Source organism: Sinocyclocheilus grahami, unplaced genomic scaffold, assembly GCF_001515645.1.
Source record: "Sinocyclocheilus grahami isolate Dianchi unplaced genomic scaffold, SAMN03320097.WGS_v1.1 scaffold758.1, whole genome shotgun sequence".
In the NCBI taxonomy this organism is placed as follows: domain Eukaryota; kingdom Metazoa; phylum Chordata; class Actinopteri; order Cypriniformes; family Cyprinidae; genus Sinocyclocheilus; species Sinocyclocheilus grahami.
Window position 1 is genome coordinate 96,823 of NW_015505937.1, and position 18,320 is coordinate 115,142.

Here is an 18,320-nt window from a genome sequence, read left to right on the forward strand (position 1 = left end):
GATAAAAGCGTCTGCTAAATGACTAAATAAATAAATAAAATAAAATATTCCGCAATTACATGCAATGTTTAATATATTCTGTAGGTACTAGTGTTTGTGTTATTATATCATCGGCGGTCTTGATAATACTACCTTTATCAGATTTTAATTAAATAGAAAGTACACATAGAAAATTATTATTTAATAGACCGACCAATAAGGATCAAGCCTGGTCCATTAAGCCCCGCCCACGGCGCGCATCATTGTCAGGTAACCTGCCGTTCCAGCTGTTTCAGTGATTTCTGTGGGATTTAAATCTCAAGCCTTGTGTGTCTCATTCACGCATAAAATTTGATTTTTGTCATGTCTCGGCTCATTTTAATTAGATGTGGCACGTTCAAACGAGTTTCGGTTCATAACAAAAGAACACGTTCATCCAAATTAAGGGAGGGTTTTAATTATCATTTAATGACAGGCCCTTGAAATATGGCCAATTATTCAATTAAAGGCACTTATAGAATTCTCGAAAAGTAGACTTTATCAAGTTATTTGATAACCTAACAAACAAACGAGCATCAGACATCTATCAGATATTTCAAATATTCTGTCAGAGCCAAATCTGAAGTTTTGTCTATTAAAAAAACAATATTTAAAAATATTATTTAAAATGGTACATTCAAAATGTGCTTTTTTAAGTTCCTAGGTTCAAAATAGACTTATATAAATAGTATTATTTATATTTTTCTTACAGAGGGAAAATGGGAGAGAACCGCAAAATAGGAAAACAAACCAAAAATATTGGAGGGAGAAACCCAAACTAGAGAAATCCTGGCACATGTAATATTTCCTGAAACATGTGATGCACAAGCACAAATGCAGCCGGTGACACTGGGATTAAATCTGTTGACATGCTGCTATAAGAACAGACTGGGGGATATTGTGAATGTATGGCAAATGCCACAGAAACTGGGAAGTTTGGGTTTTCTTCCTCCCCCATGCACACCGCCAAGATTTGGTGCCAGTTGCATAAACTCCTTAGACTAGTCTGAAAAATAAGTAATCTCGTTTTTTTCCAAGACTTTTTAAAAATCAGTTACATAAAAATGCTCTAATTTGAATCTGAAAGCCTGATTTAACTGCTAATTAGTCTAGTTCTTAAGACACAGTCTTAACATACTGCCTCTGTTTATGCAACTGGCCGCTGGATTAGTACAAAGTCCTGCTTCCAGAGCTTTGAAGGATCACAGCACCAAATGCATCTGAATCATGTTATTATTCTATGACTCTGTTACGAATTATCCTCCTGGCTGATCATTTCAAATGAAAGATATTTCAATCATACTCATTTAAACTAAGGGCTTTTAACATTCTCTGCGTCTCTCTAAACGATATATATTTAATCCATAATGTGTTTTTTCTTTTCTTTTTTCAACTTGCAAATAAGCCTTAATATATGTTTATAATTATAATGATAAATGCTTGCTCTAATACGACCTGCATGCAACCATTAATAGGGTAAGAAAATAATCTTCTCAGAACTTCCACTGTTAACCACTAGATGGAACACTTGGAACGTTTTAATTCACATTCCATCAGACAGACACATTTGATTTCTGCTGTTTAATAGTACTCTCGTTCTTCCGCTAGATGTCGCTGTTCACCCTTCAAGTCACCGCTTTTCTTGTTATAGTGAAAATATAATGCGCATGTAAATTATTAATCACAATAATAACAATACACCGCGTCGCTTGTGATGTTTCCTCAGATTGTTACATTTTTGATCACATTTATGATTAGAATAAAGTATTGATAACATTGATATCTCCACATTAAAGTATTTAGATATATTTCGTATCATCCTTATGTAATTTACCACAGGCTCAGTTTCGGTTTTAGTTCAGTTTGTTGAGAAAACCGACTCGATTTAACCACACCCGGGAGTTTCCTCTCATGGAAAGAGATAGAAAGGCTGTAGAAAATAAAGGTTGCCTCTAATTATTCAAGTACGATATCCTGTTATCCTGTTTTAACTCTTCACGGTTTATCTTCAATTAAACGACCATTAAAATACCTTACTGTCGTGTATAAAATATTGTGATACCTGTTACTTTTCTCAACGCTGGTCAGGATGGACCAATCACGGTTAATTGTGTTGGCTAATCGAGGATTTTAAAAAATAATTATTTTTATGAACACTGTTGACGCAGATTGTGATTTGAATTTCAAATATGAATCTCTGTCAGCTTCAGATTAAAAAAAAATATACAGTTTTTCAATAAACAAATATTTTCAATAACTACAAACCGTCGTGGGTTTGAGCCGTAATGCGCCCCCTTACGTTAAAACCCCGTGCATCTCCAAGGAAACAGTTACAGGCCGACAACATTCGCTGTCCAATGAGAATTGACCTCTCTCTCCGATACACACAAGGCATTTTGGGAAACGAGTTTGAGAAATCCGGATTCTGAACGAGAGTTACGCATTCTGAGTGGCGCAGCGCGGGGTTCCAGCGCGGATTTACGGCGAGTGCGCGGCGCTCTGCTTCTTGAGATTATTTCCACAGAGGAGCATGAGGAACCCTGCGAGATTCAGGCAGTAGATCAAAGCAGCCAGGTCACAAACGAGCATGGATCGGAGGAAAACAGAGCTCGTGGGGAGCGAAGACGCGTTTATATGAAGGAGGAAATGAATCGATTCGGACAGCAGAAGGGAAAGTTAAACGGCCAAGTCAAGGAAGAGAAGATCATCAGTCCATCCGAAGGTCTCCCTGTGCTTCACAAGTAAGAGCACTTTTCTGAACGCAGATTACATAGATCATAAAACACCTCATATGTCAAGGTGTAGGTATTTTGATGTAGCCTGTATGTATTTCCATGCGCTGTGTTTTGGCGGTTTCTGTTTCTTTAATTGCGCGAGCGAGAGTCGCATCAAATGTTACATTGTATCGTTTCTTGCTTTTCAACTTCCTTGGCGAAGTGATAGAATGTAACACTCTGCCACTGAAAGAACTGCTCGTTCTGAACGCGAACGCTGGTTTGGTCATGGGTTAAGTGCTGGTTTTGGTTTAGGCTCTGGTTTATTGATGCTTCTGAACTAGGAAGTGAACTCTGAGATGTGGACATTTCCTTCAGAAGCTGAAATCTGGTCTTTCAATCCGTTTTAAAACATCGAAATGTTGAGCTGAATTGAGTGTGTGTGATGAGTCTGTTATATGAGTCGCTTTAAAGATGCTCATGTTTATGAATAATATTACCATACTGAGCAATCATCGTCAGTTCCTCATTCAGACTGAGTGTCTTTCACTGTAGTTCTCAGTTCTGGTTTTTTTTTTTTTTTTAATCAGATCATGTTCAATTTTCATTTGTAAGAATAATGAAGCATAGTTTTAGTAGATTGTCTGTCTGTATGTGTATTCAGCAATCTGTCTGTCTCTCATGGGTCAGTTGGCTCTGAATATACAGTGTAACAGGTGTGTGTGTGTGTGTACCTGTTTTTCTATTCTGGTGGGGACTTAAACCTGAATACACACCGACTCATGGGGACTCGTGTCACGGTGGGGACCTAAATGGAGGTCTCCATGGGTAAACAAGCTAATAAATCACACAGAATGAAGATTTTAGAAAGTCTAAAACTGCACAAAGTCTCCTGTGAGGGGTAGGTTTAGGGGTAGGGTTGGTGTAGGGCAATAGAAAATACGGTCTGTACAGTAGAAAACCCATTGCGCCTATGGGATGTCCCCACAAGGATAGCTGACCATACGTGTGTGTGTGTGTGTGTGTGATCAGAATTAGATGCTAAATTTTTTGTGCCATGTTATAAAGTTATCCATTTTTTTTCAGAACGTTAAAATAGTTTTAGTGCCTGATCGGAAATATAAAACGTTAAGCATTTTTTAAGCATGCAAACCCATATAGAATCATTATATCAGTCATAGTTGCCATAAAATAATAGTGATTATTTGTATCAGCAAAAATACCTTACAATTTTTTAATTTAATAAAAAACAATGTAAATAGAAAATGTATTTAAAAATATTTTTTACCATTTTAATTTAGCCTGTTTATAATGTTTCTACTAGTTAAAACCTCCCGAATTGTCATTAGAAGTCAGTTTTTTAACAGGTTACCGTGCAGAAATTGCTTTTAAAAATGCTCTTCGCATGCATCTCTGATTTACAGTCTGTACAGAAAACCCATTACGCCTATGGAGAGTCCCCATAAGGATAGCTGATCATGTGTGTAGTTAATTAGCTAACTTAGGTAGGAAATGCTCAAATAATGTTTTAGAACTCTAAAATAAAATCAATCTCTTAGGGGCACAGAGTTTGAGTATCAGCTCAGTAGAAGTCTTTTGAGCTCATTGAGACTCATTAGGAGGAAGGTGTGTGTGTTTCAACAGCAGTGACGCATTTTCTCCTGAATCTGCTGTCATCCGTGTCACATGCCTTAAATATTGTATGCATGTTTTGTCATTGTTAGCACGCTCCATAATCGAGTCTTTAGTGGTTTCAGTAAGTTGTTTCACACTTTGGCTCTCTCACACCACAAGAATCTGTAGCTGTGTTGTATGCGTGCGTAAGATCTTGTCAGACTGGTTTTATGAGTTGAGTTATTGCGAAAGTGCAATAACATAATTTCCCTAGAATTTCCTGTGTATGACTTACACAAAATAACGTACTGAACTTACCTAATTAACCAACGAACTCTCTGAACACATATTTGACCTACTGCTCAAATTCACCTTGATGATGTTGCGATGTCATTGATCACAGCCCGTTTCTGAAGTTTGCATTAAGAATATTTAATAATGCAACTAAGTAATGAGTAACAATGACAGGAGCACTTCTCGCTTAAAATGTTTTCTGCATACTGTACGTATCAGTGCAGTTAGCATAATTTGTCTTCTCGTTTAATAATGCACTAAACTGGCATATTATAGCCTTTTCTTCAGTGTCTCTCATAATATAGAAGAAATGAGTAGCTTTATAATCTACAATCACAAGACACACAACTGATGTTCACATCCAAATGTGTTCACCACAGCTCATTAAACCTTCATTTATTCATTCATTAGGTCTTTTTCCAAGACATTTTGAATGGAAATTCATGTTAAATGTCAAAACATATTGTTATAATTCAGAATTCGTTTATATTTATTAAATAATAATTTATTAGATATTTCTTCTTATGATTTTGAGTTTAAATATGACCCAGGCGTGCTCTCGACTGGCTTTGTCTCTAGATTATTAGTGTATATTTGTGCATGAGAAAAACGAGAGAATCCGAGTCCTGTAGCAGAGGCTGAGTGTCGACGCTGCGCATGCGCGCTGCTGACTCGCCGTTATCCTCGCGCATCTGCGCGCCCTGGAGAGAAACGGGCTGAATTAAGAAGCGGATCAAATAAATAACCGCAGCATATGCATGCACATCAAACTGCGCTTTAGACACACGCATGCTGTCATCATGAGTCCCGTGAGGAGATGCATGAAAACACCGCTGCAGTTTGGTTGTTGTGTGTGTTTATGCGGTGCGCGGCAGCAGCATCATCATCATCATCATCATCATCATCATCATCATCATCATCATCATCATCATCATCATCATCATCATCATCATCATCATCATCATCATCATCATCATCATCATCATCATCATCATCATCATCATCATCATCATCATCATCATCATCATCATCATCATCTTCCGCTCCAGCCGAATCATAAGTGACCGAACCGGCAAACGGAACCGAGCGAAACCGCACCGCGCATCTGGACGGCAGCGTTTCAGCCGCAGGGATCTGTCTGTGTCTGCATCATCCATCCCGATGCTTTTGACGCTCGACCGCAGCTGAGACCCACATCGGACCGGCGGAACCGGAGCGCTCATGTCCTCACCGGGCCCGAGACCACTGCACCTCACCCGAGCCTCTCTGCGCCGTTAAATATTCATAGTCACGATCTGAGTGTCAAACTTGATACTCCGGTGCCTAGAGAGACAGATGAGAACCTTCACAGCCGTCGCTGTCACGTTATGAACATCTGCATGAGGTTTAGATGAGACTCGGATGAGATGCTCAGCTGGAGCAGGACGAGATTCACTGCAGCACCTGCAGTCTGACCCGCTGAGGGCCTCCACTGGGTCAGAAACCCTCTCTGTGTCATCGGAGTCCACTGATGCTGGAGACACATGCATGCATACATGTATGCGCAGTCGCATACGCACTGATGCTTATACAGGGGCTTGCACACATATGCATGCATAGTCATGTTATGTCGTTTTTATATCTGACTGATTCGTTTTTCAGCGCTTACTAGGTATGCACAGAATATTGGTGGCTGAACTGGTATCGACAGATGTTACCATGATGTTTAAATTATTACTGGTGTTTTTTAATGATTATTTTTAAATATGAGATCAGAATTAGATGCTAAATTTTTTGTTCCATGTTATAAAGTTATCCATTTTTTTTTCAGAACGTTAAAATAGTTTTAGTGCCTGATCGGAAATATAAAACGTTAAGCATTTTTTAAGCATGCAAACCCATATAGAATCATTATATCAGTCATAGTTGCCATAAAATAATAGTGATTATTTGTATCAGCAAAAATACCTTACAATTTTTTAATTTAATAAAAAACAATGTAAATAGAAAATGTATTTAAAAATATTTTTTACCATTTTAATTTAGCCTGTTTATAATGTTTCTACTAGTTAAAACCTCCCGAATTGTCATTAGAAGTCAGTTTTTTAACAGGTTACCGTGCAGAAATTGCTTTTAAAAATGCTCTTCGCATGCATCTCTGATTAATTGCACGCACACATACATGCACTCATTCGCATGCGTAGATGCACACGGATTGATATGCTTGTTCTCTGGACGCTGATGTTTGTTTGCGATGAAAGGAATATTTGCTTCTGCAGGCTGGATGAAATGTGACGCATCGTAATCCCGGTGACAGCTGCGGAAAGATGAGCCACAGACAAGACAGAGAGCGAGAGAGAGAGACAGGCAGTGAACATGATTAGAAGGACTGCGCCGTGACTCAACCAGACGCGTAGAAAAACAAGACGGGAATGGAGACTGGAAACTTTCTCGCTGCGTCAAACTTCCTCTTTTAAAGCCCTAAACGGAGTGTTTTTGTCTCTAGTGCTTCAGTAATGTGTTGTACCGCCATCCCCGAAGTGTCGTCCTTCCTCTCAGGCGAGGTTACGGCAGGTTAAACGCCACCTGAGGCTTAGAGAGACTAAAGGGCCTGCGGCCCTCGCAGACCTTTGGGGAAAACGGCACCCGTGGATCATTTATAGACTCGCTTGTGTGCATGAGCGCTGTCAATCACAGCCACTTCCTGTCTGTCACTTCCTGATGTTGATCTCTGGCAGACTAGAGGAGATGTCTGACCCTCCGAACTGAGCTTGAGAACCGTTGACCTTTGCGTTTGAGTGTATTTATGTGTATGAAAGACAACCAGACGGACGCAGCGTGTGTGTTTCTAAGTTGCTCGTGGCAATGGGGAGTTCTGCGTCGTCTCTGACCACGGACAGAGAATCAGATCACGGGTTCACCACGGCTCCGTTCCCGCCGGCCGCTCCGATGGGCTGGCTCAGGACTAGCCACAGCAGTCCGGTGTGGGGAACCACTTTCATCACACGCCAGCAGCAGCAGCAGCCTATCCCACATAGAGAGCGCAGGTAAACACGTGCATGCGCCAGCATCGCCTCATCAGGGGATTTAAGATCAACATGATGCCAGATTGACTATTTACACGCTCAAACAAAAGTTTAGGCCTAAATTTAAGATTTATGTATTTGAAGTGCATGCACTCGGATCACACAGTTTTAATATAACTAATAACCCTAGTGTGATAAATATTTGTCAGTCATGCATCAGTGAAACTGATATAGTGGCATAGTTTGATTTTATTTCAATCAAAATACATTCATTCAAATTTATTCAGTTAAAAAGTTTGAACATGGAACAAGCAATATTCAGTTAGTTAAACAAATTGGACTTACTAATGATAAATATATAAAGTTGGTTATTGTGTATTTTAAAACACATTTAGTTCATCAGTGCTATTACAGAAATCTGACCTGTCTGTTTTATTCATGCATCACTGACAAATATGCATCACATTAAGTTTATTAGTTTGTTAAAACTGTGTAGTCCAAATGCATGGAAATGTAATTCAATGACATAAATCTTAAATTTAGGCCAAAATATATTTTCAGTGTACGTTCCTGGTAGTTTTGTGAGCGTTTCATCTGTGCATGTTATTCTGAAGGAAATGTTCACCCACCGTTCAATAGTTTCTTGATAAATAAGATCAAATTCCATCCTAGATTTTATTTGGAAATGTGTAAAATGAGTTGAGAATGCAATTTTGAGTTTAATCAGAAGTTAGTTTTTTTACTCTGGGATGTTGGTTCATTTTTAACTACCATTCAAAAGGTGTTTTTTTTTTTTTTGGAAAGAAATTAATACTTTTATTCTGCAAGGACTAATTAAATTGATCAAAAGGGACGGTAGGGGCATTTCTAATTTTACAAAAGATTTCTATTTCAAGAAGTATCACAGATTCCACACAAATATGAAGAAGCACGGCTGTTTTCAACATTGATAATAATCAGAAATGTTTCCTGAGCAGTAAATCAGCATATTAGAATGATTTCTGAAGATCATGTGACACTGGAGTAATGATGCTGAAAATTCAGGTTTGATCACCGGAATAAGTTATATATTACATTATAAAACAGCTATTTTAAATTGTAATAATATTTCACAATTTTACTGTATTTTTGATCAAATACATGTAGCCTTGGTGAGCAGAAGAGACTTTTTAAAAAAACATTACAAATCAAACACTAGTGTATGTAGTGCAGTAGGATCATGTTTAATGGAGTGTGTGTGTCGATACAGTGTATTCTGTGTGTGTGTGTGTGATAAGCAGATGGTCTGGTTTGAGCAGAAGGATCTGCAGCCACTCCGACTGAAGGCATTTTTTACTAGAGGATTTTCCCTTTAACGCTGTTTGCCAGGGGCACCCCGTGAACCCATGAGGTTTCGTGTGTGTGTGCTCATGTTGATAACACACATCTTTGACGTTCTTCTCTGTTTCACAGATGTTAATTATGTTTGCGTTACATGTTGAGGGAGGTGTGGTGGAGCTGAATCACCAGCATGTACGCTGATGTTCATTTAAAGCGCTAGTTCATTCAAAAAGGAAAATGTGGTCATCATTTTCTCACCCAAATCTGTGAGGCTTTTATTTTCTGTGGATCACAATAGCAGATGTTCAGTAGATTGTTCATGCTGCTCTTTTGCATGCAATTAAAGTGAATGGGAAGAAGTATTGCTGTGCATCAAAAATTATGTAATAAAAAAAGTGCCTCAAGACAAAGTTTCTTATCATCCAATCATCAAACATCATTGCTTCTTGATGTCTTGTCATTGCCATCTTTGAGTCGTGTGTGTGTGTGTGTGGAACTTATTTATACATAAATTGTAATAATATTTCACAATTTTACTGTATTTTTGATCAAATACATGTAGCCTTGGTGAGCAGAAGAGACTTTTTAAAAAAACATTACAAATCAAACACTAGTGTATGTAGTGCAGTAGGATCATGTTTAATGGAGTGTGTGTGTCGATACAGTGTATTCTGTGTGTGTGTGTGATAAGCAGATGGTCTGGTTTGAGCAGAAGGATCTGCAGCCACTCCGACTGAAGGCATTTTTTACTAGAGGATTTTCCCTTTAACGCTGTTTGCCAGGGGCACCCCGTGAACCCATGAGGTTTCGTGTGTGTGTGCTCATGTTGATAACACACATCTTTGACGTTCTTCTCTGTTTCACAGATGTTAATTATGTTTGCGTTACATGTTGAGGGAGGTGTGGTGGAGCTGAATCACCAGCATGTACGCTGATGTTCATTTAAAGCGCTAGTTCATTCAAAAAGGAAAATGTGGTCATCATTTTCTCACCCAAATCTGTGAGGCTTTTATTTTCTGTGGATCACAATAGCAGATGTTCAGTAGATTGTTCATGCTGCTCTTTTGCATGCAATTAAAGTGAATGGGAAGAAGTATTGCTGTGCATCAAAAATTATGTAATAAAAAAAGTGCCTCAAGACAAAGTTTCTTATCATCCAATCATCAAACATCATTGCTTCTTGATGTCTTGTCATTGCCATCTTTGAGTCATGTGTGTGTGTGTGTGGAACTTATTTATACATATACACACACTATATATATATACAGTGGGTACGGAAAGTATTCAGACCCCCTTAAATTTTTCACTCTCCTCTGTCCTTGACTGTCTTTGTATGTCAAAAAGATGGCCCTAAAATGCTTTTGGGAGTACATAAGTGTGATTAAATTATGACAGAAGTTAAATTTTTGCCTAAGCTGTGCTGGTACATTGAAATCAGTCAATCACAATTGAAGTCATTTGCATAAAGAAATGTTCACTGCGCAGTAGCAAAATGGCCTGTTTAATGTTAAGGCTCAGCAAGAGGGTGGAAAACACTCATAAAGTATCAAATTACCACAAGAAACCTTGGCTGTGATTGTAAGAGACCCTAAGGGACAGAAATTAAAAAAGCTAGTGTACAATATTTAACAGAGTTAACCGATCCATCCGAGCATACGATGTAAAGAAAACAGCGGTTCAGCTGTCAGGCTTATAGAAACGTCCGTTTTTTTTCCACAGCACCATCTGCTGTACGCGGCTGTTCATTTCCAAACGTTCAGCTGTCACCGACCTTTTTAACAACTGACACGCCACAGACAGACTCAACGGGGCAGTCGCACTCAAACAAGTCACATGGTGCAGGACGAGGCACATATGAATTATTCTTACTGCTAAAAAAATTCCGTCATATTATTTTTATAAGGACTGAGCAGTGCAAGAACTCCACATGTGCTTGTGTTATTTTTTTAAAGGATTTCTCGTGTTAACAGAATCCAGGCAGCTTCAGAATCACTTTATGTAATGCCTTTCCATCCGCGTCAAATTATAAGCTGTTTCTGTTTTCAGACTCTTTTTATAAATCCATGAGGGTCAGCTAGTGCCCAACATCCTATAGTGGGTTAGCCAATTCAACTGTTAATGTATCATATTTGATCTTTTTAGTTGCAGTGCTTAAATAAGCATTATTTTTTTGTCTAATAAGAGTGTAGCACCGTGTTTAAATACAGTTTTTACCATTTTGAAATGCATTAGTATTATATAATAAACAGTAAAACATTAATTTTATAAAGTGATTTATTATTTTATGTTATGATGTTCTTATAAAGTGTATATATGTATATTATTTACGACATTCTATACTTTAGTAGTTGAAATATAATCTATTTTAAATAAAATTGTTTAAACTAATACATAACTAATATATTTTAGCCAAAAATTATCGATTTTTTTTTTCTGTTTGTAAATGATGTATAATGTTTTTTATCCTATTAATTTGTTTATTTACCTATTTTTTTTAATGACCTATTTGCCAGATTTTGCTAATAAATAGTTTTGAGCCCTGTTCACACGAAGAACGATAACTATAAAGATAAAGATATAGTTCTAAAAATCATTCTCAATATTAAAGAATAGCAGAGTCCACACCAGAACTATAACGATAAAGGCACAGAGAAACAATATCCTTAGAATGTTAAAGCTGATCTGCGCCTCACTGCACACGCGTCTGCGACGCGTTATGGCTCCATGGGAACCGGAGCTGATCGTGGCCGATCTAGTCAGTGCTTGTGTTTATCTCGGCTCTCCGCGCAGCTTGGCTAAAAATAGTCTTTTGTGAGTTGTCACAGCATGGAGGACGGAACAAAACCTCATCGGAGCCGTAGTGCCGTGTCCGCACTGCACGACTATCTGAGGTAGCAGTCAGTCGCTGCTGTGTTCACATTGCACGATGGATCGGCGACTGGAGGTTACAAACTGCATGACTTTACAATAGGAAGAGTCGCAGACAACTCTGTCTGGTCCGCAAACTACGTTTCACAACAAAACACACGCGAGAAGTGATAAGGAAATAACGCGAGAACCCACGTGCGTCAGACCGGAGTTCTCTAGCAAGACTGGAATTATTTATAAAAATATATATATATATATATACCGTATTGTCTCGAATATAAGACAATGTTTTTTTTTCTTGGAAATACATCTGAAAAAACGCGGTGGTCTTATATTCAGGGTCTAGACTTTGACATGTCAATAATACACCCACAACAATAGGTGGCGCCAAATACGCATAAAACGAGTGTGCCATGAAATACGTAATGTAATGCGTGTTGTAAAGATCGTGAGTAAAAACAAAAGAAAAAGAAAAGCTTACAGCTGCATGAGTCGTGACGGTCACGTTAGCCTGATGGGACCAAACTCCCTTTGTGATTTTAAAACGTAAGACTTGAAGATTTGAAGACTACAGTAAGATTGAACTTCTACTGTTAAGAAGATTTTGGTAGGCTACTATTAGATGGATAGCCTAAATGTCCGAATTCAGATGGGCTACCTGTTTTGTATTTTTAATGGTATATCAAAAAGTGTATATTTTGTTGGTACATTTGACCAGTTTTTACCATACTTTCAAAACAAAAATTTAAATAGGAAAAATATGCAATATGAAAATAATTGAAGACAAAATGTGTTTTACTGAGAAAAAACAAGATTTGGTTTTTAAAAAGCCTTTTTTCAAAAGATTTTTTCAAAAGCCACAACACCTGACGTGTCCTGTTGATTGACTCCGCCAACGAATGGGAATGGCAGCGTAATCTGAAAGGAAGTGAGGTAATTGTATTTAAGGAGTAGTAAAGAGTGGATTTAGGAAGGAAGGAGGACGACGGTGATTGCAAATATCTGTGGTAAAAAGACGCAGGGTTATCCGCGAGTGCACACTTTGTATGGTGCTGGGCGATCGATTCAGTGTTCTGAGGAACGATTTCGCAGTCCAAACTGAGGATACCAGTGCGGAGTGTGTTCGGATGCGGGAGCTAAAGTGTGTGTTGCCCAGGTACCTTCCTTCATAGCCTCCAATTCGTCTTTCAAAGCTGAGTTCCAAGCTGACTTCTGGGGGAGTAGCAGCTCATCTGTACGGCTGATTGCACACGCCAAATGGCCAAGACCAAAGAGCTGTCAAAGGACACCAGAAACAAAATTGTAGACCTGCACCAGGCTGGGAAGATGGGAAGACCAATAGGTAAGCAGCTTGGTGTGAAGAAATCAACTGTGGGAGCAATTATTAGAAAATGGAAGACATACAAGACCACTGATAATCTCCCTCGATCTGGGGCTCCACGCAAGATCTCACCCCGTGGGGTCAAAATGATCACAAGAACTGTGAGCAAAAATCCCAGAACCACACAGGGGGACCTAGTGAATTTGGGAGAATGTCATATGGTCAGATGAAACCAAAATATAACTTTTTGGTAAAAACTCAACTTGTCTTGTTTGGAGGAGAAAGAATGCTGAGTTGCATCCAAAGAACACCATACCTACTGTGAAGCATGGGGGTGGAAACATCATGCTTTGGGGCTGTTTTTCTGCAAAGGGACCAGGACGACTGATCCGTGTAAACGAAAGCATGAATGGGGCCATGTATCGTGAGATTTTGAGTGAAAACCTCCTTCCATCAGCAAGGGCATTGAAGATGAAACGTGGCTGGGTCTTTCAGCATGACAATGATCCCAAACACACCGCCCGGGCAACGAAGGAGTGGCTTCGTAAGAAGCATTTCAAGGTCCTGGAGGGGCCTAGCCAGTCTCCAGATCTCAACCTCATAGAAAATCTTTGGAGGGAGTTGCAAATCCGTGTTGCCCAGCGACAGCCTCAAAACATTACTGCTCTAGAGGAGATCTGGATGGAGGAATGGGCCAAAATACCAGCAACTGTGTGTGAAAACCTTGTGAAGACTTACAGCAAACGTTTGACCTCTGTCATTGCCAACAAAGGGTATATAACAAAGTATTGAGATGAAATTTTGTTATTGACCAAATACTTATTTTCCACCATAATTTGCAAATAAATTCTTTAAAAATCCTACAATGTGATTTTCTGGATTTTTTTTTCTCATTTTGTCTCTCATAGTTGAGGTATACCTATGATGAAAATTACAGGCCTCTCTCATCTTATTAAGTGGGAGAACTTGCACAATTGGTGGCTGACTAAATACTTTTTTCCCCCACTGTATATAGCCTGCAAATTGTCTGTGAGCTGATTTCCAGCTACAAGGAGAAAAAGAAAAAGAGATTATGCAGGAGGGAGATGCAGGGAACAGGGATTGGGTGTTCTGCAAAGAAAGTTGGAGGTAAATCATTTTGCAGTTGCTGTTATGCTGATGTTGTGGCTGGTCAAGCAAATGTTTGTGCTTGTTTCTGTATGATATAATTGTTCATATATCTATTAAAATACTGATATTCTGATCGATAACTCCTCCCCGAACTTCCCTCTGCCCTGTATCTTGGTCTCTCATTGGCTGTAGGTCATCGCCGATGTAGTTTTCAGTCAGAAATCTTTGCACACAGCGTAATTGTGAATCGCTCCAGATATTTAGCATGCCAAATATTTTGCGGCCAACGTGTCGACGATTCCCTCAGATTGCGTCTTTGATAATTCACACTACGTGATTGTCACTCGCGTGAACGAGCACCGATTTGCCTCCGATTTCGGGCATCTTTCAAACTTTATCTGGAATGTCACTGTTTCTGTCACTGCAGCTTCCCGATCAGGCGAACGCGCGAAATCGTCTGCCTCATGAACATTTTTTTTTTTTTAAATGTAGTTAATATTTGCATAATTTACGATTTATTTTATCCACCCGCGACTGTTGTTTGTCATTTCTCCGATCACAAATGCAGACAGAGTTTTATGTTTATGCATAAATGACCGTAAAATTCATTATAATCAGTAATTATGTCCCCACTGGATGCAACAAATGCCTCGTTTGTAATGTGTTTTCATGTTTTTGAATCATCGCTCCAGCTGGACACGGCATCACAGTATGGTGAGGGGCGTAACATTTCCGTCACACGCTTGAGGTATTCGGCCAATCACAACGCACTGGATAGCTGGCCAATCAGAGCACACCTCGCTTTTTCAGAACGATGAGCTTTGTAAAAATCGACGAGATTCAAAAAGGCGGGGCATAGAGGAGAAACAATAATGTACAGTATGTGGAAAATAATGTGTTTTTTTTTTTTTTACTTTAAACCACATAAGCACATTTCATTACACCACATACACAAAATAATGTTCTTTTTAGCAACATCATATGACCCCTTTAACTTCGGGCCAGGCGCGTGCGCCCGATGAAACCGTCTATATAAAGCTTGAAGCATCAGAATCAGTATCGGCCGATCACGATGACAAGAAATCGGTACTCTGTTTCAGCTTCAAAAATCCTGATCGGAGCATCCCTAATTTTTAGAATGATTTTTTCCAGCTGATGAACCATACAAACATTGACAGCTAATCAGAATCCATCCTGCTGTAATGAGCTCAAGAATTTAAAGTGGCAGGTGCGCTTAGAATAAACAGACGATATCGTTCGCTGGTGTGGATGCTAATATCGTTATCGCGTTAAAGTTTTTGTTTACATAATATATGTATGTGTACTGTGTATTTTTATTATGTATATATAAATACACACATATGCATGTATATATTTCAGAAAAATGTTACTTGTATATATTAAATATATTTATTTATAATATAAATTATATGAATATAAATATAGACTAGGGCTGCACGATAAATCACAGCGGTAAATCTCCATCACGTGCGTGCTTTCACATTGAGCAGTATTAACTACACAGAGCCGTTGTTCACTGACGAGCTGCGCAAAACCACGTTCATATTTGCGTGATTTTTTGCGCAGCTCGTCAGTGAACAACGGCTCTGTGTAGTTAATGTTGCTCAATGTGAAAGCACGCAGGTGATGGAGATTTACCGCTGATTACAGAACCGGCTTTCTGACAAGATGCGCATTAAAAATCGCATGCGATTTATCGTGCAGCCCTAATATAGACATGTAAATACATGTAAATATTTTCAAAATATACACTGTATGTGTATTTATATATAGGCTACATAATAAATATACACAGAACACACGCATATTACACAAACAAAAACTTTTATTATGGTTGCGATTTAATCGCGATGTATTTTTTTTAATTATTTAAAAATATTTATTTTTACATAAAATTGTTCAGAATTATAGATGTTACATTTCCTTTTCTTCAAAGTTCATCTGAGGCGAAGAGTTTTGTAACATCAAAAAATAACACACTTTACCTTTACTTTGACCTTTGAGACATGAGTGCTGTAGGATGTCCCAGTGTGACATGTTGTCCATGAACCCAGCTGTATGTCTCTATTGTGTGTGTGTGTCTGAACGTTATCAGGATGTTTCCTGGGTGTTTTATTGAGAGAAAGGGAGTCTCTGCCCTCTGAGGCTTTACTGAGGATTTATTCCCATAGCAACAAGCTCTTATCACCTCAGCCAATCACAATTCAGAATAAACTCTCCCCGTGTATCTCTCTCTGACACACACACACACACACAGTGGTTTAGTATGTTGCTTTCAAAAGTCTGTCTACTAAACTAAAATGCCAGGTCATCATATTTTTATTGGTTTGTTGGGAAATGTATATCAGGTTGAGAATTGAAATGTATTTATTGGCTGAAACAGTAGTTTCATATTTTAGTGTTACCTTTCATACTTTTGTTTTATTAATATTTTCATGTTAACTGTTTCTAGATATTTAGAAGGTAGTTCCATTGTGACAACATGCCCCACCATTATTAGTTCAATGAGTTTTCAGCAAACCGTGATTTTTCGTGGGCAATAATGATGTAAATGCAAGTAAAATAGTTGTTTTTTAGCTGAGACTTTAAAGTTTGAGTATATAGGAGTTGACTTTTAAAAATAGACCTACGCTGAGAAATAAGTAAAAGTGTGACAGTCTCTCCTATATGGGACACATCAAGCCTGAATGCACATGTCCATATTAATTCATAAAAATTGATTGTTCAATGAATTCTTTCACCTCTTGTGTCCTTTCCTTGTTTGCGTAATGAAAGGTGTTTCCTCGCTCAGATTTCATCTGTCCCAGATTGCCTCGATCTTCCTTATGTGACTCAAATGCGACTGTTTTAAATGGATTCTAGTAAGCATTGTTCTTACATGATGTTCATCAGCCCGAAGCCAAAAACATTATGCTGTTTGGAATGCTGTTATATCACGTACCCGGAAAAACAATTTCCACCAATAATTCCCTGCTTTCCAGCAGTGTTAACAGGTCACAGAACACACCCATCATGCACTGCATAATGCACACGCACAATATGATCAGACACTCACACAAGCTTTGATTCTTTGCATTATTTATCAGCATGATCCTCCTTAAGTCGACGGTTAGTATCACTACTGAGTCAGTCATATAATGCGCGCACACACAGTGCAGTGAGGAGTGGGATGAGGGCCAGTTCTGTTAGACCAGTGCTAATGACTGTGACTCACAGAACAAATGTCTTACTGCGTGTATGCAATGGTTTTTTGAAACTCTGGGCCAAATGTCTCAGCACGCTCACAGGGAACCGACCCAAAGACCAACAGTATATAAAACAGTTTTGAAAGGGTCTTCATAGTTGCCAAATATCATGTTTGCATGCTCTTGTTATTATTTTAGGTATTTTCTCTCTTTTAATTAATTAAATGTTGATCTTTAGTCTGTCATTTCTTATGTAGAGTAAGGGTCTTTAATAAGTGATAGTAATGGTCAACTGATGTGAATTTTTTAGTGGTTGACGTCTAGGGAGTAGGGTGGATTATTATTAGTAGTATATAAGGAAATATTATGCAATTTTATAATACTTTGTTGCATATTTTTATTTATATAGAGAGACTTCTCGCATACACTGAAATTTTTTTTTCCTTATCTCCTTTTTAATTATGTTTATACATTTTTTTACCTTTCTTTTATTACCAATTTACCAGATTTTTTTTTTGCCATTTATATGGCCTCAGACAATCAAATAAATTGGTTTTATGTATGACCGATTTCTCATAATGGCCCAATTTCATTTGATTAATCAACCTGTCTGATATATTAGGTTAATATATTGGTATATTAATAATATTGGTTTATTAATAATATATTGTATTATTAATCTTCCTTATGCGTCTATCTTTATTTAATCCTATGTGCATTTCCCCTCTGCATATTCCTTTCTCTTTGTCTCGAGTATGTTTATTAATTTATTCAGCTTATTAATATTATATATTGAAAATTTTATGTGTTATATAAAAATGTATAAAAATTATATATTTGTAACTAATAT

At 38.1% G+C, this 18,320-nt stretch overlaps 1 protein-coding gene across 1 annotated transcript in view; it reads left to right on the forward strand.

Moving 5' to 3' along the window:
• The first annotated feature begins 5,651 nt into the window (after positions 1–5,651).
• The window catches only part of LOC107561100 (calpain-15-like), a 31,950-nt gene continuing 19,281 nt past the window's right edge, over positions 5,652–18,320 (forward strand). The window contains exons 1-2 of the mRNA XM_016245456.1: positions 5,652–6,177; positions 6,899–7,666. Coding sequence (XP_016100942.1) covers positions 7,485–7,666 — 182 coding nt within the window. The 5' untranslated portion in view covers positions 5,652–6,177; positions 6,899–7,484. The remainder of the gene's footprint in view (positions 6,178–6,898; positions 7,667–18,320) is intronic.